Source organism: Pelodiscus sinensis, chromosome 16 (genome assembly GCF_049634645.1).
Source record: "Pelodiscus sinensis isolate JC-2024 chromosome 16, ASM4963464v1, whole genome shotgun sequence".
In the NCBI taxonomy this organism is placed as follows: Eukaryota; Metazoa; Chordata; order Testudines; family Trionychidae; genus Pelodiscus; species Pelodiscus sinensis.
The window spans coordinates 38,496,745-38,524,133 of record NC_134726.1 but is presented as its reverse complement, the minus strand read 5'-3'; the positions used below and the strand labels follow the sequence as shown (position 1 = coordinate 38,524,133).

Here is a 27,389-nt window from a genome sequence, read left to right as displayed (position 1 = left end):
TCGAGATCTGGGCACAGGGACCCCGGCCTGTCGGATCGGCGGGTCCCTGCGCGCCCCCTGCCCCGAGCCACGTGCGGGTTGCTCAGAGAGGCTTTCGAAACCCGAGCTCCTGGCTTCTCCTTCAGGGCCACCGAGCCCCGTGGCTCTGCCTAGCCCTGCCCACAAGCTGATGGCCGGGTGCCCGAGGGGTCCTGTGGACTGTGGGTGCAAAGAAGAGACGGGGCTCGGTCGGGATGGGCGATTATTTTTGATGGGGAGGGGCTCTCCGAGATTTTGGTAAGCGGTCAAGGGCCGCACATTTCTTCGGAGGGGGTGTGGGATGGGGGAGGGTGCAGAAGGGAGCTCGGGGTGGGGGGTTAAGGTGCGGGAGAGGGTGTGAGGTCTGAGAGGGAGTCTGGGTTGTGACCTGGGGCAGGGGATTGGGTGGAGGAGGAGATTCTGGCCTGGGGGGAGGGGTTCAAGAGGGGGTGCAGGCTGTGGGAGAGAGTTGGGGGAGGGGTGTGTGCAGAGGGTTTGGGTGGTGGCCTGGGCAGGGAGCTGGGTGCCAGAGGCGCTCACCTAGGCGGCTCCCGCCCAGCAGCCCTGCAGGGCCCCGAGGCAGGGAGCCTGATGCAGCCCCAAGCTACTCCCTGTGGCTTTCTGCTCCATTCACTGCGGGAAAGGGAGTGGCTTCGTGCACTGCCCCTTCCCCCCCCCCCAACAAAATTTCTCCCCTCCCATTGGCTGGTTTTCTGGCCAATGGGAGCTGAGAGATTCTGCTGGGGGGGGAGCGGGGGCAGCTCAGGAAGCCTACCCCTCCACCATGGCACCTGGAGCAGAAAGCCACAGGGAGCAGCCAGCTGTTTAAAGTGGCGTGGGGCTGTTCTGTGCCTGAGGGTCCCAGCGGGAGGTCTGGGGGCCAGATCTGGTGGGCTATATCCGGCCCACAGGCTGTATTTGCCTGCCTCTGCACTAGGTGCTAGCTCTGGTTATCTGGCTTCTCTGGGGCCCCTGGCTCAGCCCTGTGGGGTCAGATGCTCGGACGTCCCTTTCAGAGGTTTGGGGCGGGTGGGTCTTGCCAGGTTGTGCTGGGGGAATATCAGAAGTGAGCAAGGAGAGATGGAGAGTCACAGTGAGATCCGGGGAGCCGACTTGCCTCCTACAGCCATGAGAGGGGCGAGAATCAAGTGACATGCCCAGGGTCACACCGGCTGTCTGGATCAGCGGTGGCGGAGGAGTCACTTTGACCATGGGACTTCTCTGGGCTTAGCTCTGCTGGGAAGTTCAGAGCCATTATTCACTGTTAGAGCTGGGAGCCGTGGAGGTTAACACTGGTCTTCAGAGCAGGGCTGGGCAGACATCCTATCCCTCCTCCAGCACCTCCTGCCTGTGCCGAAGGGGAAAGGTAAAAAACTGGCCTTGCCATTCAAACCAAGGTGGCTCCGTTTGCGCTGGCCCCACGCCTTTGTGCTGTGGCTTCCCCAGCTCCCATGCTGCGGCCGTTCCAGGGCTGGGAGGAATATCCCTTTAATTGAAAGCCTTAGTGGTATTAGCATGTAAATCTTATGCAAATCTTACACAATCTGCCATCATTTTGGTAATTGGATTGATTCCCGGGATTGTATTCTCTGTGCTGTTGTGCGGGGGCGAAGTCCTGCCCTCTGCCAGGCACAGTTTGGGTGCTGCGCGCTGCCAGGCTCCATTTAGCATCCTGTAGCACGGCGTGACCAGTCATGACTCCGGGTGTGGGCCGCACTGCCAGGCCCGTGGCCTCGGGAGAGCCGGGAGGCCTCTCTGCGCAGCCAAAGTGAGCGTCGGCCCCAAGGAGGAAAAGCCCGGCCTCGAAATCAGCAGCAGGTCTGGCGCTGGCTCGAAGGCCCCATTGCCGAACCGTTGCTGTGTGTGGTCCAACGGCGGCTGTGTTCCGCTCCAGAGGTGGCTGCCGATCAGTGGGCATGGTGACTCTGTACTGCGGGGAGCGGGCTGGGCTACTCGGGGATCCAGGTGCTCTCAGAGCAGTGTGGGCCTGTGGCCGGGGTACCCTGGGTTCTGCAAACCCCTCACACTCAGTCTCTCTACGATTGGGATATTGACCCGTCTTTGAAAAGCCCTCTGGGTGTAGCAGCGCCGAATGAATTCATTGCCCGTGTGAATTCCACCTCAGCTCGGCAGCAGTGGGGTGCTCAGAGGCGGGATGTGTCCTCTAGCAGAGAAGAAGGTGGGTTTTTAGCGGGCTAAGAGAACCCCAGGCAGGCCTCCTGGCGTGAGGCACAGGGACGTGTAATGGGGTGGACCAGGCCCCGAAGCCTCCTACTGGGGACTTGTGGTCTTGCCACACTCCGCCCCAAAGAAGTAATAGAGAGGTCCTCCAAGAGGGATAGAGTGGCTACAAAGGACGTGGCCAATCAGGGGCTAGGAAGGCCCTATAAAAGGAGCTGCAGGCGCAGCAGCCGTTCAGTTCCTCTGGAGACCTCAAGCTGAGCAGAGCGGAAGATGACCTTGCTGAGCGTGCACCAGCACCATGGATAGCTCAGAGTGGAGCATGGAACGAGGATGGGACTTGGAGAGAGAGCCTGAGGGAAGGCGGAGGACACCGTCTCCAGGAGAGGAAGCCCTGTGAGCACGCTCTCAATGGCTTTGTCTAGACTACATGCCTCTTTGGAAACAGGGATGTAAATTAGGCAGATCGAAAGTGCAAATGAAGCGGGGATTTAAATATCTCACGCTTCATTTGCATATTCACATCTGATCGCTGTTTCGAAAGAGGGCATTTTGAAAGTGAAACCGCAGTCTAGACGCAGTTCTTTTGAACCCCCCCTTTTTGAAAGATCCCGTACTCCTGAAAAAATGAGAATGGGATCTTTCGAAAAAGGGTGGGGTTTTTCGAAAGAACTGTGTCTAGACTGCGGTTTCGCTTTCAAAATGCCCTTTTTTGAAACAGCGATCAGATGTGAATATGCAAATGAAGCGTGGGATATTTAAATCCCCGCTTCATTTGCACTTTCAATCTGCCTAATTTACATCCCTCTTTCCGAAGAGGGATGTAGCCTATACAAGCCCTAGCGGAGTGGGGAACAGACGGCGGGAGAGGACCCAGACACACGACACAGAGGGCACCCAGATGGGTATCCCAGAAGGGGCTTGTGTATTTCACGGGGGGCCGGAAGGGGCTTGTGTATTTCACGGGGGGCCGGAAGGGACTTGTGTATTTCACGGGGGGGAGGGGTGTCTGTGACTCGGCCAGAAGGGACTTGTGTATTTCACGGGGGGGCCAGAAGGGGCTTGTGTATTTCACGGGGGGGGGGGTGTGTGTGTGTGACTCGGCCAGAAGGGGCTTGTGTATTTCACGGGGGGGGCGGGGTGTTTGTGACTTGGCCAGAAGGGGCTTGTGTATTTCACGGGGGGGAGGGGTGTCTGTGACTCGGCCAGAAGGGACTTGTGTATTTCACGGGGGGGCCGGAAGGGGCTTGTGTATTTCACGGGGGGAGTGTGTGAGACTCGGCCAGAAGGGACTTGTGTATTTCACGGGGGGGCCGGAAGGGGCTTGTGTATTTCACGGGGGGGTGTCTGTGACTCGGCCAGAAGGGGCTTGTGTATTTCACACGGGGGCGGGGGGTGACTCGGCCGGAAGGCAGTGTTGCCGAAGAGGTTGTGAAAACCAGGAGAGCAGGCCCAGGCACTCAGCCGGGGGGGAGGGGGTGCGTGCCAGAGGGGAGTGCCGCCCCGTTATGGGAATTGTCGTGTGTCCTGGGGCTCTAGGGGCAGGCAGCGACAGACTCTCCAGGCTCTGGCACTGAAGTCAGGCAGCCCACCTTGGAGCGCCCTCCAGCTGCAGCATGAAAGGCACACTTGCCTCAGTTTCCCCTGTCTGAGTCCTCATGCCCCCCTGCCCTCTCACTCTTCCCCTGGGCCCTGCGCACCCGTGGGCCAGATCTTCTGCTGCTCCCCGGCCGACAGCTCTCTCCGGCGCGTTGGCTTGGGGAGGCCCAGGCAGCAAACTCCCCTTGTTGCTCTTCTGCCTTCAGGCCTTGTCCAGCCCCCAGGCCGGCCGCCGTTCGGCAGGGTGAGCCCCGCTGGGCCACCAGGCGCTTTGTTTACCCCGGTGTGCAGGTGGCAAGGCCTGTGGGCAATTGCTCACCCCTGCCCTGTTCCCAGGAAGCGAGCGTCCCGCGCTCTGCAGCTTTCCCCACGTTCGGCTTCTCCCCCCTCTGGACTTTTCCTGGTTGGCTCTTGCCTCACTGCTGCTGCTTTATGGCAATGCCAACCATGAGCGGTGGGGGAAGGCCCCCCCGGGGAACAGCTGAAGCCCCGCCCCTTCTGCCCAAAGCCACACCCCTTTCCGTGAGACCATGCCCCTTCACACCCTTCCCTCCCTCCGCCACGCCCTGCCCAACCCCAGCTGAGGGCCAGGGCTGCCGAGAGGCACGGCCCCGCTGCTCCCCGCTGGTTGGGGGGTGTAGCGATTTGGGAAAGGCAGCGCCTTCCCTGGCCTGCATTCCCCGCCGCCCATGCAGCCGACTCATCTACCGGGTCTGTAACCCCCCGTGCTGTGTTCCTGGGGCCTTCGGGGCCCTGCTCTCTCTTGCCCTGCTGGAGCGTCTTAAAACCCCACAGTGGAGCCTTTAATGATCCTGTCCTCTCCTAAGCCCCGCCTAGTCTAGTCAGTGCCCTAAACACATCTGCCTGCTTCATCAAGGGCCCTCCCTGTGTTCCTGGCGTCGGGGGCCAGCTGCCTCTTCCTCCATCCGGGCGCTCCCCTCCCCGTCGCCGCGTCTCTTCAGTAAACGTCGAGTGTCCCTCCCCCGCAGGGACCTCGTAGCCGCAACGCACGGGCCTCACTCGCCTCTCTTTGGGGCAGGCCCCCGCGAGCGTCCTCCCGCGTCCCTCCAGGCCCCGCTGCGCCTGCTCCTGCCCTGGCCCGTTTTCAACCAGCGTTGCCGTTCCTGCTGACTCGGGAATCGGGAGCTCGGCATCGCTGTGGTTTAAACGGTTTGTTTCTCGGTCGCCGTCCCGTGGCCCCACGGCCCCGCGATTCGGGCTGGCGCTGTGTGCACCTGCGCCTGACACCGCTGCTGCCACGAAACGGCATTTCATGTGTTCGACCGCCCCGGCTTTCTGACACACCCCTTCTAATTGCCGGCAGCATCACGGGTGATGAATCCAAACAGAGAATAGCTGCAGTAGGCGAATGCCCCGGATCTAATTAAATAGGAACATTATTCCCACCAAATCACCAGTGATCCTGGCTGCAAAATTAGATATTTGTTTTTGATTTCTTATCTCCAGTCTCGGGGGGCAAAAGCTGCTCCTACTTTACCTGGCTTTTCCATAGGTGGATCTGTCGGAATATATTTGGCAATGGTGACTCCATTTACCAGATACAAACTAATACGCTTGCATCTTAAGTTGGTTCAATAAAAGATAGTTCGTCTGCTCTGTCTCTTCAGAGTGTATCCGTCATATAGAATGATTCTGGTTTCCCCTTTCCTTTTATTACACAACTTGCCAATTAGCCAGTCATAAGACGGGATTTTCAGGTCTCTCCTCCACGTCGGTCTGCTCTCCTGAGCCTCCGGTCTCTCGCTCCGTCTTTCTCCTCCTCCTACTGCCTCCCCCCCTCTCTCAGCTCTCCTCCTCCTCCTCCTCCTCCTCCTGCCTCCCCCCCCTCTCAGCTCTCCTCCACCTCCTGCCTCTCTGTCTGTCTCTCTCTCTCCTCCTCCTCCTCCTCCACCTCCTGCCTCTCTGTCTGTCTCTCTCTCTCCTCCTCCTCCTCCTCCTCCTACTGCCTCCCCCCTCTCAGCTCTCCTCCACCTCCTGCCTCTCTGTCTGTCTCTCTCTCTCTCTCCTCCTCCTTCTCCTCCTACTGCCTCCCCCCCCTCAGCTCTCCTCCACCTCCTGCCTCTCTCTCTGTCTCTCTCTCTCTCTCTCCTCCTCCTCCTCCTCCTACTGCCTCCCCCCCCCCTCAGCTCTCCTCCACCTCCTGCCTCTCACTCAGGGCACCGCGGAGCCCAAACAGTCGCTTGCGCCACTTGCCCCACCATGACAACCCAGCTGAGTGGCGCAGAAGTCACCCGAGTGCCACGGCGGGAGGCGAAGGGGGGCGGGGCAGTGATGTTCACAGCCATGGGCCGGGGCCTGGAGCCGCTGTCACGCCACACGTCACCACCCTGCCCCCCTTCGCCTCCCGCCATGGTGCTCGGCTGACTTCTGCACCGCTCAGCCGGGCCACCGCTGGGGGAGCAAGCGGAGCAAGCGGCCGTTTGGGCTCCCCCACGGCGACCCGGCTGAGCAGCGCAGAAGTCAGCCAAGCGCCACGGCAGGAGGCGAAAGGGGGCGGGGTGGTGACATACACGGCCAGGCCCCGCCCCCTGGCCATGTATGTCACTGCCCTGCCCCTCTTCCCCTCCCGCCGTGGCGCTCTGCTGACTTCTAAAGTCAGCCGAGCGCCACGGTGGGAGACGAAAGACGTGACTCAGGCAACAGCGCCGCCCAGAGGGAACAGCCAGCATTTCAGCATTACAGAGTCACAGACATTGGTGATTCTAAATCCACATCCAGAGAGATGGTATTCCAGGTGTAAATTACAGCCCCCTAACTATTGATTTTAATCTCTTCTAGATCTTCCTTTCCCCGCCCGTCTTTCCCCGCCCCTTTGAACCTGAAGAGCACGTGGGAGTTGACTGTGTCGGCCTCGGACATTCGCCCACAGTTCTTACCTGCCGTGTTTCCCTTGAGTTTAGCCCTAAATGCCAGAAATGACTGGTTTGTTCTTGAAAGGGATAGGCATTTCTCAGGTAGCGACCTACGTCACATGCCGTGGGGGCATCCTGAGGCACCCGGACCATGCGTAGTCCTTGGTCTTGAATTGATTCAGACCTTTCCAGCTCTGATCTGGAGGCAGAATTAAAGGCTTGATGCTCGTAATCTCCGCCTGATCTTATTAACGCTCCGCACAGCCTCATCGGGGCTTTCTTATCTGCTCCCTGGCTACTCCCGGCAATGCTTTGGAAGCAGTGAAGCCTACCCCTGTGTTTGTTTGTGTTGCTTTTCCATGGGCCCTTCAAGCCAACGTATTAGCGCACAGTGAGCCCAGAAATGTGCAGCTGTTCATTGCACGCACCTGGTCTTTGCAATGAGCTGAATTACAGTCCTCCTTCCGAAGCTCGTTCCCCTTGGTTAGCAGTTGGAAATGTAAATCCCCCGAGCCCCTCCCACACTGGGTCTCATCCAGGTCCCCTCTGGTCTCTGGCAGAGCGGCCCTCCTCTCTTAACTGGCCCAACTGGGGAGCCCTGTTCCTGGCACTGGGACCTGCTCCAGCGGCCAACCTCCCCCCCCCCCCCAGACGCTCCCACGCCCATTGCAGCTGCTGGTTTAGGGCAGTGGCTCAGGTGGCACCAAATCCCTCCCTGCTGCTTCTGTTTCTCCCATCTCCTGCCTCTCTGCCTGCTCCTAATTCTTCATTGTCAATTTCAGCTGCACTCTGGTCTGTGCTGAAAACCAGACACAGCTGTTAGGGGCCTAGGAGTGCGTGTACCGGAACAGAGCAGGGGTCCACACGCTCCAGCCGCCTCCTCCCTGCCAGCGACTCAGAAACCGCTCTCCAATGGGAACCCGTTCCTGATGCTTCCAAGGAGGGCATAACCCCCCTCCCCCAGTCCAGTTAATTGGGCAGTACTGCTTCCTGTGCTTGGCTGTGGATCATTTTCACCGAGCAGTGAGAGCTCTGAAAGTTTGTACTCCACTTGGGGCGTTAAAGATGCTGATCTTATCAATATAAACACCTAAACCTACTTGCCTTCTACTATCATGCAGCAGAGAGTTCCGCAGGCTAACCACAGATGTTGTCCAGGGATGATGTGCTTCATCCATCTTTGTGCTTGGACGGCTGTTGTGTTGTCCCTGGATGGAGTCAGTCTGAGCCCAGTTGCCTTCGCCATCTACTGAGTCCCGGCTTTATCAGGGACGCTCTTAGTGTAGCAATCTGTCTGACTGGGATATCTCCCCGGGCGCTGATACGTCCAACCCTAGGGAACCCCAGGGCATGTCTACACTGGGAACTGATCACAAAATAACTGTGTTGAAATAAGCTCATTCCCCCAGGAAAGCTGGGGCGCCGCTTTTGCAGTCACCGGCCCCGCACTTCCAATCCAGGGGCTCGGTCGTGTGGACGCTCCGCTGGTTATTTGGAAATAACTCCCCCGTGGGGACCAGGGCTCCCTGTGTGTTTGGGCCGGGCACCCTCAGCAGATGGTCTCCCTAGGCAGTGCCAAGGGGCTGAGTGACCGAGTGTGACGTGGGTGTGACGCTGCGAGTTCTGGTCGCTCGCATGGGCCAGAGGCGGCAGCGACGAGGAAGGCGAGCGAGCCGCGTCCGAGTTCGTTTCCCTGGATCCCCGACACTCGTTGACGGGCTTTTCCGGCCCGAATTCGTTCTTAAAGTTGCTCTTTTCCCTCCACGTTGCGCCGGGCGCTTGGTGCAGACGCTGGGCCACCTGCCAAGGCGCCGAGCTCCAAGGTTCCCTCTGCCCTGCTCGGATCTCTCCTCCCTGAGCGCTGGGCCAGGGCCCCCTCCGTCAGCAGCAGAGGTGCCTGCCTCCGGGATGGAGGAGATGTGCCTAGGCCTGCGGGTGCAGGGGACGTTGGCCAGCCCACAGCAGGGAGGTGCCCAGGGCCTGGGGCCAGGCAAAACGTTAGTGGGCTCAGCCCCAGGAGAGACCCGACCCCTCCTGCATGCGTGTCCCCTGGCTCCGGGGTGGGACAGTGCAGGGAGCTCTCAGCCATCTAGCCACGGAGCAGGCGGGTGGGGCCTGGGACACCCTGGGTGAGCCCCTCGCCTGGCTCTGCACTCGTCAGCCGGGCGCATGGAGGAGGGGTCGGGCGCTTGGCCAGCTATCCAGCCGGCGCGAAACGGGCTCGCTCGGCCTGTGCTGCCTGGTGCCCGCAGGACTGAAGGGTGGCCCTGACGCGCCCGCTCCTGCAGCGGGGGCCCCGTGGTGCCTCAGCCGGCGGGGGCTGTGTGCGGCGGGAGGGTGGGGGAGGAGGGGTCCGGTTGTCAGGGGCTGGGAATGGGCGAGGGGAGGGATCCCGGGACGGTTCCCTGCTGTCCCCTCCCCCTGGGGTGCCCGGCACTGGCCGCGTCGGCAGGCAGGGCGCCGGGCTGGCTGGATCCTTGGGCTGGCCCCCCGTGGCCGTTCCGATGCTCTGTCAGAAGAGAAGCAACCACCTGGATTGGTCAAGCCCAGACCTGCCTGCTGGGCTCTGCCGGGGCCCTGCCTCTGCCCTCGCGTGGGACCGGCGCTCAGCCTCCGGGCCTGGCCCTGGGGTCCCTGGCCTCACCGCCCTTTCTCTCTCCCCCAGAGCTCCTCGGGTCGGCCAAGAAAGTCAACGTCAACTTCCAGGACACGGATGGGTGAGTAGCCGACGGTGCGCGGGGGCCGGGGGCCGGGGGCCGGGGGCCGGGAGCACGGCCCAAGCGGCCGAGAGCCGCCAGGCTGGAAACAGGCTGCTGGGGTCTGGGCTGCTGGCTCCTGGGTTTCCTCCTCTTCTCTCCATGCTTCCCAGACAGCCCCTGCCCCCCCCCCCCGGGTGCTGGTCTCCGCCCCCCCTTCCTTTGTCTCTCCCTGGGAGGCTGAGCCTGGCTGTCTGGTTAATCCACCTTTGGGAGTCAGTGGGAATCTCCCATCCCAGCGCTGGGGGCCCCGGTCCCAGAGCCGACAGCCCCCCCCTACGCCCACTGCCCCCAGAGTTCTCTGGCAGGAGCCGGGCCCTGGGGAAACTCCCTGCCCAGCAGCTCTGGGAATGGGGCTGCGGATGGCTGCATCAGGCGGGGAGGGGGGCGTGCTGGTTTGCAAGCCTGCCCGTTCCCGTGCTAGCCCCAGGCAGGCTGCCCTTGCAGGGCTGGGCCCCGTTTCCGCGGAGGGGTCGCTCTGATGCGCTGGCTGGTGGGCAGGTTCCCAGGCGCCGTCCACGCAGCGTGGCTGGTCACACGGCCCGGCCGGGCACCGGAGGCCCAGCACCCCCTCCCCCAGAGAGGACAGCGCCCTACAAGCCCCGGCCCAGTCGCAGCGTCGCACACCCAGGCCACGCCGGGACGTGAGCAGCCGACACTCGGCAGGGCAGGAGCTTGCGTGGGCTCCGCCCGGGGCCTGCTGAGCACGAACATTGACCCTCGCGGGGTGCAGGAGGGACGTGCAGGGCTGGGCAGCCCTGGGGCTGAGGCAGGGCCTGCGGGTGTCAGTGCAGCCAGACCCCCAGGGAGCTCCCTGCCTGGTCCCTGCTCCAGGCAGCAGCTCAGATCCAGCCCTGGCACGCTGGCTACGGTTCCCACGACTCCCCGCTCCAGCGAGCAGCCCCTGCGGGGGGCGGGGGGGACAGGGCTGCAGGCGTTGCTCAAACCCCCCTGCTGGGGCAGGAGCAGCGTGTGGGTGGGACGAGCAGCCGGGGAGCATTGTAGTGCGGAGCATTGTGGGTTGTTTACAGCAGCAAGTAGGTCAGCGCCGGTCCTGCTGTCTCCTGATGCGCCGGGCTGGGAGGGGCCGATCGAGCGTGGGCCAGGGCCCCTTGCAGCCTGGATTCTGGGCTCAGCAGGCCAGCCCCCAGCCCAGCACACCGGGACTCGGTGCCCGAGAGGCTGCAGGATGCCAGGGCTGGAGGGAAAGGCCTGGGAGCCAGGAAAGCACTTGCCCGCTCCCCCTGGTTGATTCTGTTTCCGTGGCAGCTGGGGGCAGTGTGTGCCCCGACAAAACCAGGGGAGGGAAACTGAGGCACCGGGCAGCGATGGGACTTGCCCGAGGTCACCCCCCAGGCCCGTGCGGGGAAGAGACCCTCGTCCAGCGCGCTGTGCACTAGGCCACGCTGCCTCTCTGCCCCGTGCCTGCAGTGGGCTCTTGGTCCGAGACGTGGTCGATCGCAGGCCTGGCTGGAGAACCGGGCGCCACGTGGAGGGCAAGAGGGAGGGTTTAGTTAAAAAGCCGGTTCCCTGCCCTGCGCTGGCGGCGATTCCCTGAGTCTCCGGCAGCCGGGTGCTTGGCTGGGGCTGGCCTGCTGCCTGTCGCCTTGGGCCGGTCGGTTTCACACCCTGCGCCCCGTCTGGTCAGTTGCATGCCCAGCCCTGGCTGCAGAGGGGCAGGGGCTGTGTAGCCCCGAGGCCCCCAGAGGCTCCTGCTGCCTGCTCCGCTGAGGGCCGCGTGGCTTTCTGCTCCAGGCGACAGCGTCTTTAGCCCTAAGGTCCCGGGTCTATGGGCTCCCCAAGCGCTGCGGTTGTGTGCGCGTCTGCCTGTCCAGCCCCCCAGGAACCTTCTAGGAAGAGCTCAGCATCTCGCTTCTCCCCCAGCCTGGGCCTGTCCGCCCCTGCAGCCCCCGAGCTGCCTTCCCCTGAGCCGTGCGGGGGACAGACTCCCCTGGCAGGGGCCTGCCAGACTCTGGGGGAGCCTCAGTCCAACTCTGAGCCAAACCCATCCGCCGCTCTGCACATCCAGCCCGTGCGGGACGCCAGGCCTGGGGCTGGGTCGTGCGACGCCCTCTGCGCCGTTCTCCCCCTCCCGGGCCCACGCTCCATGGGGAAGGGCTGGCTGGGCGGGCGGGGTCCCCGGATTGGCCCAGGAGTGTCCTTTGCGAGGGAGGGAGGAGGGAGGTGGCGAGTGGCGGGCAGAGGGGTCACGGGCTGCGAGGCCGGTGGCCATGTGGCGCAGGATCCCAGGGACGGGCTAAGCAGCCGGCCAGGTGGTAGGAGGGGCGCTGTGCCCCAGCCTGGCTCTGGGGGAGGCCTGGGCCCCGCGGGAGGCCGTGGCAGGGGGGCAGGGCTGTTTGCAGGGCCTCGGGCCGGGTTTGATCTCTAGGGGGAGCCGGGAGAGCTTCACCCCCCCCCCCCCCCCCCGAGCCTCAGAAACCTCCTCTCGGTGCCAGCCGGCGGTCTGCCCCGGGGCGGGGCCTGGCGGCGCTCAGGGGCCTCACGCGGCGCCGTCTCTCCGCAGGTTCTCGGCCCTGCACCACGCCGCCCTCAACGGCAACACGGAGCTCATCTCCCTGCTGCTGGAGGCCCAGGCCGCCGTGGACATCAAGGACAATAAAGGCATGTGCCCGGGTCCCCGGCGTGGCTCCGTACCCAGCCAGGGGCCCCTGTGTGGCCCAGGCCGTGCCCGTCCAGCCACTACCAGCACGGGCCGACCTGACGCCCGAGGGCCCCGGCACAGCGGCTGGTGCGCTGGGGGGGATCCTCTGCCGGGGCTGAGCAGGGAGCCCGGGGCTCGGTCGACACCAGCGCCCTTGCCCCGCCCGAGTCCCCCCTGCTGCCAGGCACCCCCAGCCCGAAGGGGGGTCCTGCCCAGAACCTGCCCCTGCGGGGGGGGCAGGAGGCATTTAACCCCTGACCTGCCCCCGCCAGCCTCTGTTCCCACAGGCGTGAGGGCGAGCGGGGTCCAGCCCAGAGCCGGGGGGGCGTGGGGTCGGGGCGCTGACCAGCTGCAGGGGGGCTGTGGGGAAAGCCGCTCCCAGGGCAGGGAGTCCCCTGTGGGCTGCCCCCCCCATTCCCCACTTCATCCCTGCTGTGTCCCTTCCCCGCCGGGGGTTGCGCGGTCCCGGGGCCAGGCCGAGACGTGGGGGCAGCTGCCGTCGGCTCCTCCCCAGGGCAGGCGGGAGGCGGGGGCTGGGGGTGCCGTGCTCAGCCGGCCGTTCCCTCCCGCCCGGCAGGCATGCGGCCCCTGCACTACGCCGCCTGGCAGGGCAAGAAGGAGCCCATGAAGATGGTGCTGAAAGCCGGGTCGGCCGTCAACGTCCAGTCGGACGAGGGGCAGATCCCCCTGCACCTGGCGGCGCAGCACGGGCACTACGACGTGGTAAGGGGGCCGGGGCCGGGGGGGGCAGCGGGGCGGCGGCCGCATTGCGGGGCTGCCTGGGGCAACGGGGCGGAGGGCAGGGGGTGGAGGGGGAGCTGGGAGAGCAGAGGGGCGGGAGGCCTGGCCACAGAGATGGGTGGGTCCCATTCCCCTCCTGCCGGCACCTCGCTCCCTGTCAGTCACCCTCGGCCTGGCAGGGCTGGCGTCTCCAAGACGGGCAGCTGGGGGCTGCGGGGCCCAGGGGCACGGGCAGGGCTGAGGGGCCCAGGGGCCGAGGGGCTGAGGGGCCCAGGGCTGAGGGGCCGAGGGGCTGAGGGGCCCAGGGGCCGAGGGGCTGAGGGACCCAGGGCTGAGGGGCCCAGGGCCGAGGGGCCGAGGGGCCGAGGGGCCGAGGGGCTGAGGGGCCCAGGGCTGAGGGGCCGAGGGGCTGAGGGGCTGCGGGCAGGGCTGAGGGGCCCAGGGGCCGAGGGGCTGAGGGGCCCAGGGCTGAGGGGCCGAGGGGCTGAGGGGCTGCGGGCAGGGCTGAGGGGCCCAGGGGCCGAGGGGCTGAGGGGCCGAGGGGCTGAGGGGCCCAGGGCTGAGGGGCTGAGGGGCCCAGGGCTGAGGGGCCCAGGGGCCGAGGGGCACGGGCAGGGCTGGCCCACGCAGACAGGCCTGAGGGGGCAGCTGGCGGGTGCCCCGTGCCCCGGCCTGGCCCTGCTCGGGGGGAGCTGCCCCGCGTGCTGAGCCGGCCTGTCTGCGCCTGCAGTCGGAGATGCTGCTCCAGCACCAGTCCAACCCCTGCATCGTGGACAACTGCGGGAAGACGCCGCTGGACTTGGCGTGTGAGTTTGGCCGGGTCGGGGTAAGTGCGTCCAGGCTCCTGGGCCCCTGGCGACGGCGCGGGGACCCTGCAGGGGTGTGGGGAGCTGCCCCCGGCCGGGCTGGTCCACCCCTCCCCCCCCGGCTGCCAGGACCCGCGCCCCCTCCTGCTCCGCGTCGGCTGAGGCTCCTGGTACCCGGCTGCCAGCCTGGCGCTCCCGGGGCGGGGGAGGGAGTCGGGTCGGGACGCCCCCGGACTTGCTGTGCTGCTGCTGGATCCCAAAGGCAGGGCGAAGTGCAGCGCATCTCACACCGGGGCCCCGGGCACCGCGGGGCGGCCTGGGGCTGGGTGCGGTGGGCTGGGCCGCCTGGCTCCCCACCCCGGGGCTCCCAAGGGGCTGGGGCACCCTGGGGTTGACCATCGGCCTGTGCAGGCTCTCCGGGTTCCCTGGCTCGCTGGGAAGCTCCAGCCTGTGTGGCCGGCGGCAGGGCCTTGGGGCCACAGCACAGACCTCTCCTGCTGGCCTGCCCTGTGCCCTGGGGCGAGCCCAGCGTCGGGATCTGGGCAAAGGCGGCTCCGTAGCCCTGGGGTGGGCCCAGCGCCAGGATCCGGGTAAAGGCGGCTCCGTAGCCCTGGGGTGGGCCCGGCGCCGGGATCCGGGTAAAGGTGGCTCCGTAGCCCTGGGGTGGGCCCGGTGCCAGGATCTGGGTAAAGGCGGCTCCGTAGCCCTGGGGCGGGCCCGGCGCTGGGATCTGGGTAAAGGCGGCTCCGTAGCCCCGGGGCGGGCCCAGCCCTGGGATCTGGGTAAAGGCGGCTCCGTAGCCCCGGGGCGGACCCGGCGCCAGGGTTCTGGGTAAAGGCAGCTCCGTAGCCCTGGGGTGGGCCCAGCACCGGGATCCGAGTAAAGGCAGCTCCGTAGCCCTGGGGTGGGCCCAGCGCCAGGATCCAGGTAAAGGCAGCTCCGTAGCCCTGGGGTGGGCCCGGTGCCAGGATCTGGGTAAAGACGGCTCCGTAGCCCTGGGGTGGGCCCGGTGCCAGGATCTGGGTAAAGGTGGCTCCATAGCCCTGGGGCGGGCCCGGCGCTGGGATCTGGGTAAAGGCGGCTCCGTAGCCCCGGGGCGGGCCCGTCCCTGGGATCTGGGTAAAGGCGGCTCCGTAGCCCTGGGGTGGGCCCGGCGCTGGGATCTGGGTAAAGGCGGCTCCGTAGCCCTGGGGTGGGCCCAGCCCTGGGATCTGGGTAAAGGCGGCTCCGTAGCCCTGGGGTGGGCCCGGTGCTGGGATCTGGGTAAAGGCGGCTCCGTAGCCCTGGGGTGGGCCCGGCGCCGGGATCCGGGTAAAGGCAGCTCCGAAGCCCCGGGGCCGGCCCAGCCTGTGTTCTTTGCACCGTGCGCTGGGCGCGGGAGCCGAGCGTCTCTGCAGCCGCCTCCCCCATCTGCTGCCCCAGGTGGTCCAGCTGCTTCTGAGCAGCAACATGTGCACGGCCCTGCTGGAGCCCAAGCCCGGAGACACCACCGACCCCAACGGCACCAGCCCCCTGCACCTGGCCGCCAAGAACGGGCACATCGACATCATCAGGTGGGCCGCCCCCTGGGGCAGAGGGCATGGGAGCCGGCCGCGAATGGGGTGTGCCCCACGCCAGGGATGTGCCCTGGGGCACCGGCCTCCCCGGGGGCCCCAGGAAGCCTGGGTGTGTTGGGGACCCACCCTGGGAGAACTGGTATGGGGGGCCCGATCCTGTGACGTTCTGCATGCCCTCTGCTCCCACCGAGCGCAGGGCCCCGCCGCCCCACGTGGCCAGGCAGCGGCAGAGTCCTGTGGGGCGGCGGGTTCCTGGAAGCCGAGCGCTTGGGCGGCCGCCCAGGAGAGATTCCAATGCTGCCCAGCTGGTCAGCAGAGCGCCCACTGCCACCAGCAGGTGTTGCTCCAGGGGGTGCACATCCGCACATGCCGCGGTGCACAGAACAACGTTTATTCTGCACCTGGCCGGCAAAGAGCAGAGCTGAATGCAGGGAGCTGGCCCCAGCCTCCCCCGCTGGCCTGCAGGGCTAACCCCCGTGTGACGTGTCCTGGCAGGCTCCTGCTGCAGGCTGGCATCGACATCAACCGGCAGACCAAGGCGGGCACGGCCCTGCACGAGGCAGCCCTGTGCGGCAAGACGGAGGTGGTGCGCCTCCTGCTGGACGTAAGCCTGCAGTGTGCTGCGTGGGTCGGGGGGGCTGGCCTGGCTCGTGGGGGCTTCCGACTTCGCCGCAAGGCCTTCCCGGAGCCACCCGCCTGGGGCGTCCCTGTGGGGGAGGCGGGAGGCGGCCGGCGGGTCCCCAGCGCGGCTCGGCCGTGCTGTCAGTCCCCCCGTCACCCAGCCAGCGTGGCGGCTCTGCCGACAGCAGCCCCTGGCCTGGGCTCAGGTCTGGGAGCTGGCCGGGTCACGGAGGGGCCGCGGGGGACCCTTGTGCACTGCGGGGGGCGGGGAGGAGGTGCTGATGGGAGGGCGTGAGAGGTGACTGGGGAGCAGGGGCAGAGTCCAGTGTGCAAGCCTGTCGTGTCCGGGGGCGTCTCTGCGAGCTGGGGCCCTCCTGGGCTCTCCTCCCCCCCGGGCAGAGCCAGGAGCAGGGCGCTGGCTCCCCCTGGGCTGCAGGGGGGCGAGGGCTGAGCTCACACTGGCTTTGTGGCCCCCCAAGACCGTGGGAGTGGGTTGCAGCCCCCCCTCCGATCAGCCAGAGGGTTCGTGCTGGTCCCTGCAGGGCGCCCGGGCCCGGGTCTCCCCTGAGCTCCCACAATGCACCTGGCGGGGCACCCCCAGGCCGCCTGCGAGCTGGTGCGGCTGCCGTGGCAGCTCCGTGGCTGGCCTGGGCACCTCCCGTGTGTCTCTCGCAGAGCGGGATCAACGCCCACGTCCGGAACACGTACAGCCAGACGGCGCTGGACATCGTCCACCAGTTCACCGCCACCCAGGCCAGCAAGGAGATCAAGCAGATGCTGCGGGGTACGTGGGGGGGTGCCGGGGAAGCCCAGGGCGCTCTGACGGCCCCCCCAAGAGTGGTGGGGAGCAGTTTCTCCTTGGGGGGCGTACGTGGGGCTGTAACCCTGGCCCGGCGGCTGCTCCGGGACCCTCGTGGCCTTTATCCCTGTGCTGCTGTCGATCAGCTGCCACGTTTTGCCCCAGAGGTGGCTGCCCGTCAGTGGCGGGCGACTCGGGTCTGCCTGCAAAGGGCTGGCTCTGGGGAGCGCGGCCCGGCGCCGGAGCAGCCCATGCCCTTCTGCCGTAGCCACGACCTGTTCCGCGCTGGGCGGCCCGGAGCCCTTCCAGGGGCTGGGGAGGGGCTTTTGTGGGGCTTCCCCCGACGCTCCCCTGCTCTCCGCAGACGCCTCGGCAGCCCTGCAGGTCCGGGCCGTTAAAGATTATTGCAACAACTACGACCTGACCAGCCTCAACGTCAAAGCCGGGGACGTCATCACGGTGAGTCTCCGGGCGCGGCGCGCGCAGGGCGGGGTCCGGGGCGCAGGCCCCACGGGGACACGGGCTGGGCTCAGGGCTGCAGACGGGTGCCGGGGCCCCGTAGGGTGGGATCGAGTTGCCATCAGAGCGCGGTGGCTGGCAGGGTGCTGGTCCCCGTGTCTGAGCCGGTGCTCACGGAGTCCAGGCCTGTGCAGAGCCGGACACTGGGTGTCGCGTCTGCCTGCCCATCTAACCCTGCGTCTGGCCAGCGCCAGACCGTTCCCTCCGGTCCCTGCCACCCCCCCCCCCCCCCACGCCGGCTGTTCCCTCCCATCCCTGCCCATCCCCCCCCCCCACGGCCGGCTGTTCCCTCCGGTCCCTGCCCATCCCCCCCCCCCCCCACGGCCTGGCTGTTCCCTCCCATCCCTGCCCATCCCCCCCCCCACGGCCGGCTGTTCCCTCCGGTCCCTGCCCATCCCCCCCCCCCCACGGCCGGCTGTTCCCTCCGGTCCCTGCCCATCCCCTCCCCCCCCCACGGCCTGGCTGTTCCCTCCGGTCCCTGCCCCTGCCCCTGGCTGTTCCCTGCAGCCCCAGGCTGTTCCCCTGGTCCCCATGGCCACTGCCACCCTGCTCCCGGGACAGGAGCCGCAGGCCGCCAGGCGTGGGGTGCCAGCGGCTTGCATGGGAAGCTGCCCCACCCCCCAGCTGTCCCCCGGCCGTGCCCCGGTCCTGCCTGCGAGCGCCCCTCTCCGGCCCTTGTCGTGCAGGTCCTGGAGCAGCACGCGGACGGCCGCTGGAAGGGCTGCATCCATGACAACCGGACCGGCAACGACCGCGTGGGCTACTTCCCCTCCAGCCTCGTGGAGGCCATCAGCAAGCGCACAGGCAAATACCCGCCCCCCGCGCGTCACCCGGCCTGGGACTCTCTGGAGGGGCCTCGAGCCCCACAAGCCCCAGGGTAGCGTGGGGTGGGGCTGCCCCAGACGCCGCTGGGGGCAAAGACCCCTGCTCCACCCCCCAGCCAGGACCCTCCAGAGTCCCAGGGGCTGTGTCCTGTGGGGAGAGGCGTGGCTTCACAAGTGGGCGTGGCTGGCTGGGAAGGGGCGTGGCCAGAGCTCCTATGGGATGGGCCGGAGCTACTGCCCTGCCCTTGCTCAGGCAGATCTGACCCCTGGAATTCGCCCCTCCCTGCACCGCTGTCCTGGATCTTTGCTGGGAGCAGCCTGCCCCACGGCCTTGCTCCTCTCCCTGCCCGTTCCCGGGCAAACCCTGCGGGGGAGAAGGAAGCTGGCGGGTGCTGGGCGGGCCAACCAGCCGGAACGCCCAGCCCCTGCGGGGCACACGGCCCCAGCGCCCCACAGCCGTGCTGGCAGCCCCTTTGCGCTCTCCTGGCCGGGCAGAGACCTGCTCCCACGGCCACGCCGGCTCTTTGGGGAGCAGAGCCTGCAAGTGCCCTGGAGGGCGGGGGGAGAGGGGAGGTTTCCAGCTGGGGCGGCTCTGGGGTTCCGTCCCTGCTCCCCGAGAGGGGCTGGCTGGTGCTCGGGTGATTTCGAACAGACCCGGGGGTCTGCTGCCCTTTGCCACGGGGCCACGTGTGACCCGTAGGGGCCTCGTCACGGCGGCCGAGTGATGGCGCCATGGCAGGAGGGTCCATGCAAACCCCAAGACTCTTCCTCCTCCCCGCTCCCTCCTGGCCCTGGCAGCACTCGGGGCAGTCCCCAGCCCCCCGGTCCTGGGGCTCCGTGGCACTCCTCGCAGCTCGGTGCCGGCGCGTCACAGCCCGTCAGGGCAGGGCAGGGCCCTGTACGTGGCTTTGGGAGGGGGCGTCCCTCAGCCCAGGGGCGGGGTGGGATCAGTCTCCCCTGCGCCTTCCGCGCTGCGCAGCCCCGCCGAGCCGGCCGTGGGTTAACGTAGGGCCACGCTCGCGAAGCTCCTGCAGAGAAGCGGTGCGGGGCCGAGAGCGGCGTCTCGCTCGGCATCCAGCTAGTGGGGCAGTGGACGCAGCGAGGAGCAGCCATCGGGGAGCGGGGTCAGGCTGGGCGAGAACCGGGGAGGGGAGAGGCGGGGAGCAGGTTGGCGAGGCACCCAGGAGGGCGGACGGGCGCCCAGGCGGCTGGGGCAGTCTGCTGGGGAAGGGCAGGGAGAGCTGCACCTGCACACCCCCTGCTGGCCAACACGTGGCATGGCCCCGGCGCGACACGCAGCCCTTGCTAGGTGGGGAGCCCCTGCCCTGCAGTGGGGTGCACCGTGGCGGGGGGAGCGAGCCCTGCTCGCAGCCAGTCCCCAGCCCCCTACCCAGACTAGCTGTCACCTGTGCGGAGCATTCTTTGCAGCTCCCGGGGCAGCGGAGGCAGCCGGCTCCAGGCTGGGGCGGCAGGGGCTGCATTGGCCTGAAATGGATCTCGTTGGAGTTCTTGGAGAGCCGCCGGAGATCCCCCCGCCCATGCTCTGAAAGGCTGCTGTGCTCGGGGGCCAGGGAGCCCTGCCAACCTGCCCGGGGGCCTGCTGGGCACTTGGTCTCATTCTCCCCTGCCTGAGGTCTTCTGTCGTCCTTCCCACCTGGACACCTGCGCAGGGTGGTGGCGGGAGGAGGGGGGCAGCCCGAGGGGGAAGGGCTGGAGGGGTTCCCTCTTGTGCATTGCTGGCTGCACCGGGCATTGGGGTTCCTCTGGGAACCGTGCCCCTTACTGCTTGGGGATGCTGCGCGCTGCAGACACAGCCTGGCGTGGCTCGGCTCCCAGGGAGCAAGTCAGCCAGCTCTGCCCCTGGTAGGATGTCCGGGGTGTTCCTTTGGCTGAGCCGCCGGATGGGACACGTTAGATGAGGAACTAAAAGGTGTGTCGGGGAGGAGGGAGAAAACTTGTTCATCTTGGCCTCTGAGGACAGGCCAAGGAGCAAGGGGCTTAAACTGCAGCAAGGGAGGTTTAGGTTGGACATTAGGAAAAACTTCCTGCCTGTCAGGGGGGTGAAACACTGGAATAAATTGCCCAGGGGGGTTGTGGAATCTCCATCCCTGGAGATATGGAAGAGCAGGTTGGACACTCACCTGGCAGGGATGGGCTAGACCAGTGTTTCTCAGCCAGAGGCCCGAGGACCCTCAGGGGTACCCGAGAGCAGCCTGGGGGGAGCGTCAACACCCCTGAAATTTGGAGAAAACAGAATTTTTGTTTGACGTTTTTCAGCACTTTATTATCTTTGCACTTTTTTACACCCAAACATTTCACCGCCCGCCCGGCTTCCATGAAGTTGTTTAAATACACGCGTGTGTGAAACCTGTAGGCGCCGGGGTTCTTAATTTATGGTTTTTAAAGGGGAGCTTTATAAAAAAAGCTGCGAAACATGGATCTAGACAGTGCTGGGTCCTGCCGCGAGGGCGGGGGACTGGACTCGATGGCCGCAAGGGCCCTTCCGGTTCTAGTGTGCGGTGAGTCCAGGATCCTCCGCACCGGGGCTCTGGTTCTCTCAGCGGCTGTGCCTTCTCTGGCTCCTGGGCTGACGGCCTGGGGTTGGGGCGGTGCTGATCCCCGCCGGCAGTTAGTTCTGTCCGGAGCTGGGGGCGCTGCAAGGCCAGGTCAGTGCCCGGCACCGTGGTGGGGGCAGGGAGTGGGGGGCTGGGGGCAGGGACAGTCACAGGGGAGGCAGTCGGGAGATGGGGCTGGCCAGCTTTGCCGTGGCTTTCGGGTGTCCCCCTTGCATGCCACTCCCCTGCCGGCTCAGAGCCCCGATCCGAGACACCTGACAGCCTTGCTGCCCTGTTTCCGCAGGGGCTACCTGGGCCTCCCGCTCGCCACCAAATGCGCCTTTAATCCGCGGCTTAAAATGGCAGGGCGGGGCAGGGTCCCAGCATGGCTCGCAGGGGTCCAGGCCTGTGCTGCCTTGGCAGGCCGGCTGACCGAGCAGGAGAGCTGGCGTGAACTGGATCCCATCCGCTGTCGAGTTCTCCACGGTCACTGCGGGTCTCAGCCTGGCTGGCCGTCATGGGCAGGGCTCCCTGGGAGCCGAGCGCTCGGGCGGCCACCCGGGAGCCATTCAGGTGCCGCCCAGCGGATTAGCGGCGCGCCCACCTCTGGGAGTTGGGAGTCTCTTGGGGGTGCCCGTCTGCACACGCCACGGTGCAGGCGGAAATGATTCCGCACGTGGCTGGAAAAGGTTGGCGGGAGCGTTGGTCCTGGGACACGCCCGGGGGCGGCAGCTTTCTCGTTAGATCTGAAACAAGCCAAGCGAGGGGAACGTCTCCTTCTCTGGCATCTAACGAGGAAGGCAGGGGCAGGCACCAGGGCAGGGGCAGGCGCTGGCTCAGGGCCGTGCCGATGGCACGGCTGCTTGGGCCATAGCTGGGGTTGCCACTGAGGGGTGGAGCGACCCCGGTGGCTTTGGCAGCTGGCCGGGAGACCTGCCTTGAGTTTGACAAACTGCCGAAGGCAGGCGAGCTCCTCAAAGCCATGGGCCCACCCAGCCGTGTCCTTGGCAGTGGCCTGCTCAGAGCCACGGCAGCCACGTAACCTCGCTCGCTCGGGAAATCTCCAGCTTCCCGTCAGCACCTCGGGGGCGTCCGTTCTGGGCTCCGAGCCCGGGTGCAGGCCGGGGGCTTTCAGAGGCAGTTGCTGGGGTCCGGCAGCGGGGGGGGGGAGGGTTGCATGTTTGATGTCGGGGCCTCGGTGCTGGTGCAGGGCTGGGGCCTTCACGCCCCCTCGGATCAAGGTGTCCCCTCTCTGCCCTCCGAGTGCCTCCCTTGGCTTTGCCCTTCCCCGGCTCCCCCAGCACTGAGACCTGCCCCCAAAGGGGGGAGCCGGGAGGCCGGGGACTGGGGTGTCTGCAGGGAGCAGAGGGGGGCATGTTCAGCGTCCTCGGTGGCTTTCGCTGGCCTCAGTGCACAGGGGCTGTGGCGGGCCAGGCAGCCACCCGGCTCCTGTCTCCAGAACCATGCGTAGACCTGGGTGCGGGAGGGCGCAGGGGCCTTGGTCCCAGGCGGTGTTCCAGCAGCGGGAAGCCAGCCTGCGGCTCCCCCCGTCGGGTGTACCCTGCAGGGGTGCTGTCTGCAAGCCCCTCGTGCCGGGGCGCTAGCCCTGCCCCCTCTGCAGGGCGGGCTGGAGCTGCTCCCGGGACCCTGCTGGGCAATTTGCCACCCCAGCCCAGCTGGTGGGAGCCGGTATGCAACCTCTGCCCATCCCCCGCGGCACGGTCAGGGTTAGGGTCCCCGTGCAGCCCAGGGGCAGATGCTCGGCCCAGCAGGGTCCGGCCTGCGGTCCGATCACGGCGGCTTCCTTTGGCAGCCGGTGGTTTGGGCTGTTCCGTGGCCTGTGGCTCTCGTGGCTGGGAGCTGGAATCTGCCCCCCCGGGATCGGGCCCAGCCCCCGCAGCCCGGAGGGCCGGATCCCCGCGGGGCCGGGCGCGGCGTTCCGAGGAGGGGCTCCTGCCTGGCTTGGCTTTGCTCTCGTGGCCGGTTGGTGTCGGTGGCTTGACGTGTCTCTTGGTTATTTTGCTGCTTTTTCATGGTGTCTCTCGTTATGTTTTATTAGCAGGTCCATGGGGCGTTGTCACCATCCCCCACCACTACCAAACGATCCCGCTCCCAGCTCCCCGGGCGCCTGTGCTAAACGGCGACGCCTCGTCCCATCCGCTCCATTTCTTGCCTCCACCTCCACCTCCTCCACCACATTCCCATCAGCCTCTTTTCAGTTCCTTTGGCTATCACAGGCTCCCCCCTAGCGCTGCAGAGGAGCGGCCGTGCCGACCAGGTATTCACCACTCGCTTCAGGCCCTTGTCTTTGCTTTGTGCTCCTTTTGGGTTGCCTCCCCCCCGCTGGGTTTGCTTTGCCGTGTGCGTGCGTGTGCGTGTGCGTGTGCGTGCGTGTGTTAGCGGCTGTGTCTACCCAGCCCCCGTGTTCCTTCCCAGAGCCGCCGGGCGTGAGCGTGGCCTGCAGGGTGTGCTGCGATCCCGCCCGCCAATGCCCCTGGACTCCCCCGAGGTGCCCGCCGGCTGCCCACTCGTCGGCCCTCTGCCTAGAAAGAGCCCCGCGCGCCGGCGGGCGGATCCCTGCCCAACACTCTCCTCAGTGACTCTCCGCCAGGCTGGCACTGGCTGGTCAGAGCGCCCAGGTGGGAGGCTGCGCTCCGTGGCCAGCAGGAGGCGCTGGTGCGCGTGGCCCCATTGAGGCCGTAGCGCCGAGTAGGAGCCGCTGCCCAGACACAGGGTCCCGGGGAGTCGTTGCGGGGAGGGGGCTGGGGGGCCCAGCGCAGGACGCAGCAGCCGATCAGGCAGGGGCTGCCCCAGGCCCGCTGACTCAGTGGGACCGGTTGGGTGCAGGCGGGCCGACCCCAGTTGCTTCCTCGCTGTCCCCTTTCTGCTGCCGGGCAGCCTGGCGCGGAGTCTAACGCGGCAGCGGCTCCCGGGCCCCACAGCGCCTGCCGCTCATCTGACTGCCGGCCCGGCAGCCCCTCGACGAGGCTGCGTGGGGGCGGCCCGGCCCCTGGACTTGGGCTCTCAGCATGTGAGGAGCACGTCGCGTTCACACGCCGCCCAGCGAGCCCTGGAGAGCTCTGCATGGCGGCCACTCGCCTGGCGTGCCCTCCCCTGCTCCTGGTGCCGGCACGGCCGGTAGTGCCAAGTGAGTGGGTGGCTGCCCGGCACCCACCTCGCGCCGGGGTGCAAGGGACCTGGCAGGGGAGAATCAGGCCCTTTGTCAGCCAGAATCGGGCCCCTCCTGGCCACGGTGCAGCCGTCGTAGCTATTCCAGCAGCCAAGTGCCCACGCGCCAAGCCCCAGCCCTGCCATGCCGGCCTCCTCCCTGAGCAGCTGCCGGTGCCCAATGCGGAGATCGCCAGAGCTGGCTCCCGCCGCAGGCAAGTACAGGGTGGCTGCAGGACGCCGCAGCATTCATAGCACTTGGGGCAGGTCAGCTCTTTCCATAGGTCTGCAAGAGCAGCCTCGGCCACGCCCAGCAGGGAATCCGGGAGGGGGCCTGCCCCTGTGGCTCTCAGGGGCGTCCGACCCGCGGTCCCCAGTGGGGTAGCGGAGGGCATATCCCCCCGTGTTCGATGCTACGACCCTGCGCCCAGGGGCAGGGGCCGCCATTCCGGGAGGCTGCGGAGCCGTTGGTTGGACAGGCTCCGAGAAGGGTTAGAAAAGCGGCCTGTTTAGCAAAGCGTGGGGTCGGGGGGACCCGATCGCAGTGTGTCCGGCCTGCGGGGGGAGCGGTATTGATCCGGGCGCTCCAGGGCAGGGAGTTTCCCGAGCCGGGGGCTGGAAGGCGAAGCGCGACCGATTCCCATTGGAAATGCGGCGTCAACTGTAACGGGCGAGTCATTAACCAAACAATTAGCCGGAGTCGCGGCGGATTCTCCCTCCCGGGCTCTTTGTCCGCCTGTTTCTAAGAGCTCTTCTCTCGGAATTAGCGTGAGGCAGCTCTCTGGTCCTGGGCCAGGTCGCCCTGCTTCCCCGGGTGCCCAGCGGGGCCGTCTCCCCGGGCGGCTGGCGGAGGTTTATTCCCAGGTCTCCGGAGTGCAGCTGGCTTCTGCCCTGCACAGCCGCCCTGTCCTCGTCGCTCATTCCCCCCTCGCATCTCGCCCATCCCCACCCCCCGTCCTCTCAGCTGCCTGGACTGCAGACCCCGGGCATGCTGGGAGCTACGGGGGCCTTGCGTGTCCCGAGATGGCGGGTCTCTGGCAGCGCTGAGATGATGCCAGAAACTCGCCCTCTGGTTGAGCATTGTCCCCGGGAGCGTTCCGGGCCCGAATGAGCCCAGGAAACGGGGTGGTGCTCCCCAGGCGGTCCAGCCCTGCGTTCGCGGGGGAGGAACCGAGGCGAGGAGGCTGCGGTGCCGCTTTGTCAGGAGGCAGAAAGGCCTGGCCAGACAATCGTGGGGTGAATCTAGGGCTGGGAGTGGCAACCCCCAGCCCCACCTTTTCCATGTAAGGCCCCGCCTCTTTCACCTGAGGCTCCGCCCCCTTCAGGAGCCAAGCCCCACCACCGCCAAAGGGCAGGGCTCCAGCTCCCCTTCCTTCCACAAGTCACCCCTGCTGCAGGGGCAGGTCTGCAACCCCTCCCCCTTGAGCCTCCCCACCCCCGGAGCACAGGGATGGCGGGCAGCACGCGGTCCCAGCCTCAGCGTGGCGGAAGCCCGGGGCAGCCTGGGAGCCACGCTGAAGCAGGGGGCAGAGTGTGGGCGGGGCTTTGTGGGGCTGTTCGAGAAGGCAACGCCTTCCCCTGCCTCTTATACCCGCCGCCCATGGGAGCAGAGGTCAACGTGCCAACCCTTAGCTGGGCGGATGCATGCCCAGGGGGCTGCCTGTCGCTTTCCCTGTTTACGCTCAGGAAGGCCACGCTTCCCTTTTCGCCGGCGCCTTCCAGGGGGGCGTTACGCTGCAGGGCCGGCCCACCTGTGTGCTGGGATTGTTCCCACTGGCGGGCAGTTTGCCCAGGGCCCGGCAGAGCCCGGACTGGCGGTAGCTAGTGACAGTTGAGTTTCCAGGTCCCGGGCACACCAAGAAGCAGGATAGCGGGCCACTGACCCCACCTGGAAACACAGAGCCCTGCAAAGCCACGGTTCCCCGCAGCTCGTTTTGCAGCTGTGGCTGTGGATGCGGATACAAACGCTGTATCTGCACCGGGCTCTACTGATACAGGTGCTGTCGACATCGGGGAGGTTTGGTGCCACAAGTGCTGTCGCCAGGCAAAAGTTGCCAAAAGTGAAAACCGGTTCAAACTGGTTTTTCTGCTTCCCTTTGGCGACATTTCACGGCCACGTTGCTAGCTCCCCTGGCGACAGGTAGAGCAAAGCATTGTGGGGAAGCATCCCGAAGGGCAGTGCGGTGGGAAGGCAGAGCTGATCCCTGCGCTTCTTGGGATTCCCTTGTAGATCGGGGAGCTCTCCGTGCTGAGGAATGTCAGAGCAGCACGGCCGTCTCTCCAGCCGTCCCCTTGCAGTGGCAGCCGACCTGCCACTGAGTTCCTAGCTGGGCAGAACAGGAGCCGTCCAATTATTTGCTCTTTGTTCCCCAAACAAAGCAGCTGTCAGATACTTCCTGGAGCCTTGAAAGGGGAGGGGCGCACGCCTGCAGGGCAGCAGAGATCACAGAACACTGAGCACAGCTGTCAAGGCAGGCATTATGGGATACTGACAGAAGCCAGTTCTCTGGACAAAACAAACTACAGAGTCCATGCTGGCTCTTTGCCGACAATAAAGGGAGGGAAAAGAGAAAACTCTCTCGCGGCGGGGAGGGAGTTTTTTGTCGCCAAAACTGGGTGTTTTTCCCGACAAAAGTGGCGTGGGGGTGTGGACCCTCTCACCGGTGTGTCGCCAAAAGCCAGTTTTTGCTGACGGAGAATGCCAGTGTAGACAAGGCCGAACTTCCCCTTCGCTGTCCATCCCGCCAGAGCTGGCAGTCTCTCTGCAGTCCAGGGGCACGCCGAGTCCTCTCCAGGTCTCTCCATCTCATTTGTCAACCCACTTTTCTGTTTCTCTTTCAGGTGCAAGGGAAGAGTTTGCCGAGTCACTTCTCTCTAGCTCTGGGGGGGGGGGGGCTGGGTTTGTTTACAGGACCCCCAAGGAGCCTTGTGCAGTAGGGTTGTTACAACCTGCACCCCCTCACTGTGTCACTCTGCATGGGGGGGGACAGAGCTGCTTGTCTTAACCCCGCGGGGGCTGAGAGCCCGGAGCTGCTTTTCCCCCAACGCGGCCCACGTCGAAAAGCTTTAAAATCCAGCGGAAGTGCCCCGTCCCGCGTGTGAGATCCGCTCCCCGGCTGCCGAGAGCTCTGTCTGCAGCCCCCGGGCGCCGGGGGGGGCTGGCTTTACCTACCAAGGGTGGGCTCCCCCCGCCCGCGTGGTGCCCAGAGCTGGGCGCGGCGCATCCGCTGAGGTAACCAGGTAAACGGGAGCCGCCTTCCTTTCGGCTCCCTCCCCCCGGCTAGAGATGGGCGGGGGGGGGGGGGGCACGTTCCCAGGGTTCTCCCGCCTGGGGACGAGTCGCTGAGGGGCCTGGGATCGCGCAGGCGGCGTCTCCTCACGCCGAAGGGCCAGTGGCTAGCGGGGGGCCCGGCGGCTCTGAGGCCCCTGGCTCGTGAATTGCTCCGATTCAGGGTCCTCGCCGGGGCCCTGCTGTCCTGGCCGACTGCCGGCGGCGTGGGCCTCTCCTGCGCTTCGGGGCACTGCCCCCCCCCCCCGTGAGCAGAGCAGTGCATGGGGAGGAGCTCTGGGGGGGTCCCGGCCCGGCCCTCCCTTAGCCTGCAGTATAGGGAGGCACAAGTCCCGGGCCCCTCAGGGCTAAGAGGGCGCCTGGGCTTGGGGCTTTGCTGCGGGTTCTGTGGCGGAGGGTCCCGGTCCCAGCAGGGCCCCCCG

The 27,389-nt window shown here is 66.5% G+C and overlaps 2 protein-coding genes across 8 annotated transcripts in view; one reads left to right on the top strand and one right to left on the bottom strand.

Annotated features, from left to right (window-relative positions):
* The window catches only part of MLST8 (MTOR associated protein MLST8), a 170,639-nt gene extending 145,164 nt beyond the window's left edge, over window positions 1-25,475 (bottom strand). The window contains exon 1 of the mRNA XM_075899902.1: window positions 25,469-25,475. The gene's annotated coding sequence lies outside the window, so the exon portion shown is untranslated. The remainder of the gene's footprint in view (window positions 1-25,468) is intronic.
* CASKIN1 (CASK interacting protein 1) overlaps window positions 1-27,389 on the top strand; it is a 141,059-nt gene that overhangs the window by 95,545 nt on the left and 18,125 nt on the right. For 5 of the 7 annotated variants that reach the window (XM_075899865.1, XM_075899862.1, XM_075899861.1 and 2 more), the window contains exons 2-11: window positions 9,337-9,388; window positions 11,952-12,049; window positions 12,667-12,812; window positions 13,561-13,656; window positions 15,059-15,189; window positions 15,688-15,796; window positions 16,489-16,597; window positions 16,977-17,071; window positions 17,818-17,935; window positions 22,570-22,788. In XM_075899865.1, coding sequence (XP_075755980.1) covers window positions 12,669-12,812; window positions 13,561-13,656; window positions 15,059-15,189; window positions 15,688-15,796; window positions 16,489-16,597; window positions 16,977-17,071; window positions 17,818-17,935; window positions 22,570-22,788 — 1,021 coding nt within the window. In that variant the 5' untranslated portion in view covers window positions 9,337-9,388; window positions 11,952-12,049; window positions 12,667-12,668. The remainder of the gene's footprint in view (window positions 1-9,336; window positions 9,389-11,951; window positions 12,050-12,666; window positions 12,813-13,560; window positions 13,657-15,058; window positions 15,190-15,687; window positions 15,797-16,488; window positions 16,598-16,976; window positions 17,072-17,817; window positions 17,936-22,569; window positions 22,789-27,389) is intronic. The other 2 variants (XM_075899864.1, XM_075899866.1) reach the window with 1 other exon arrangement.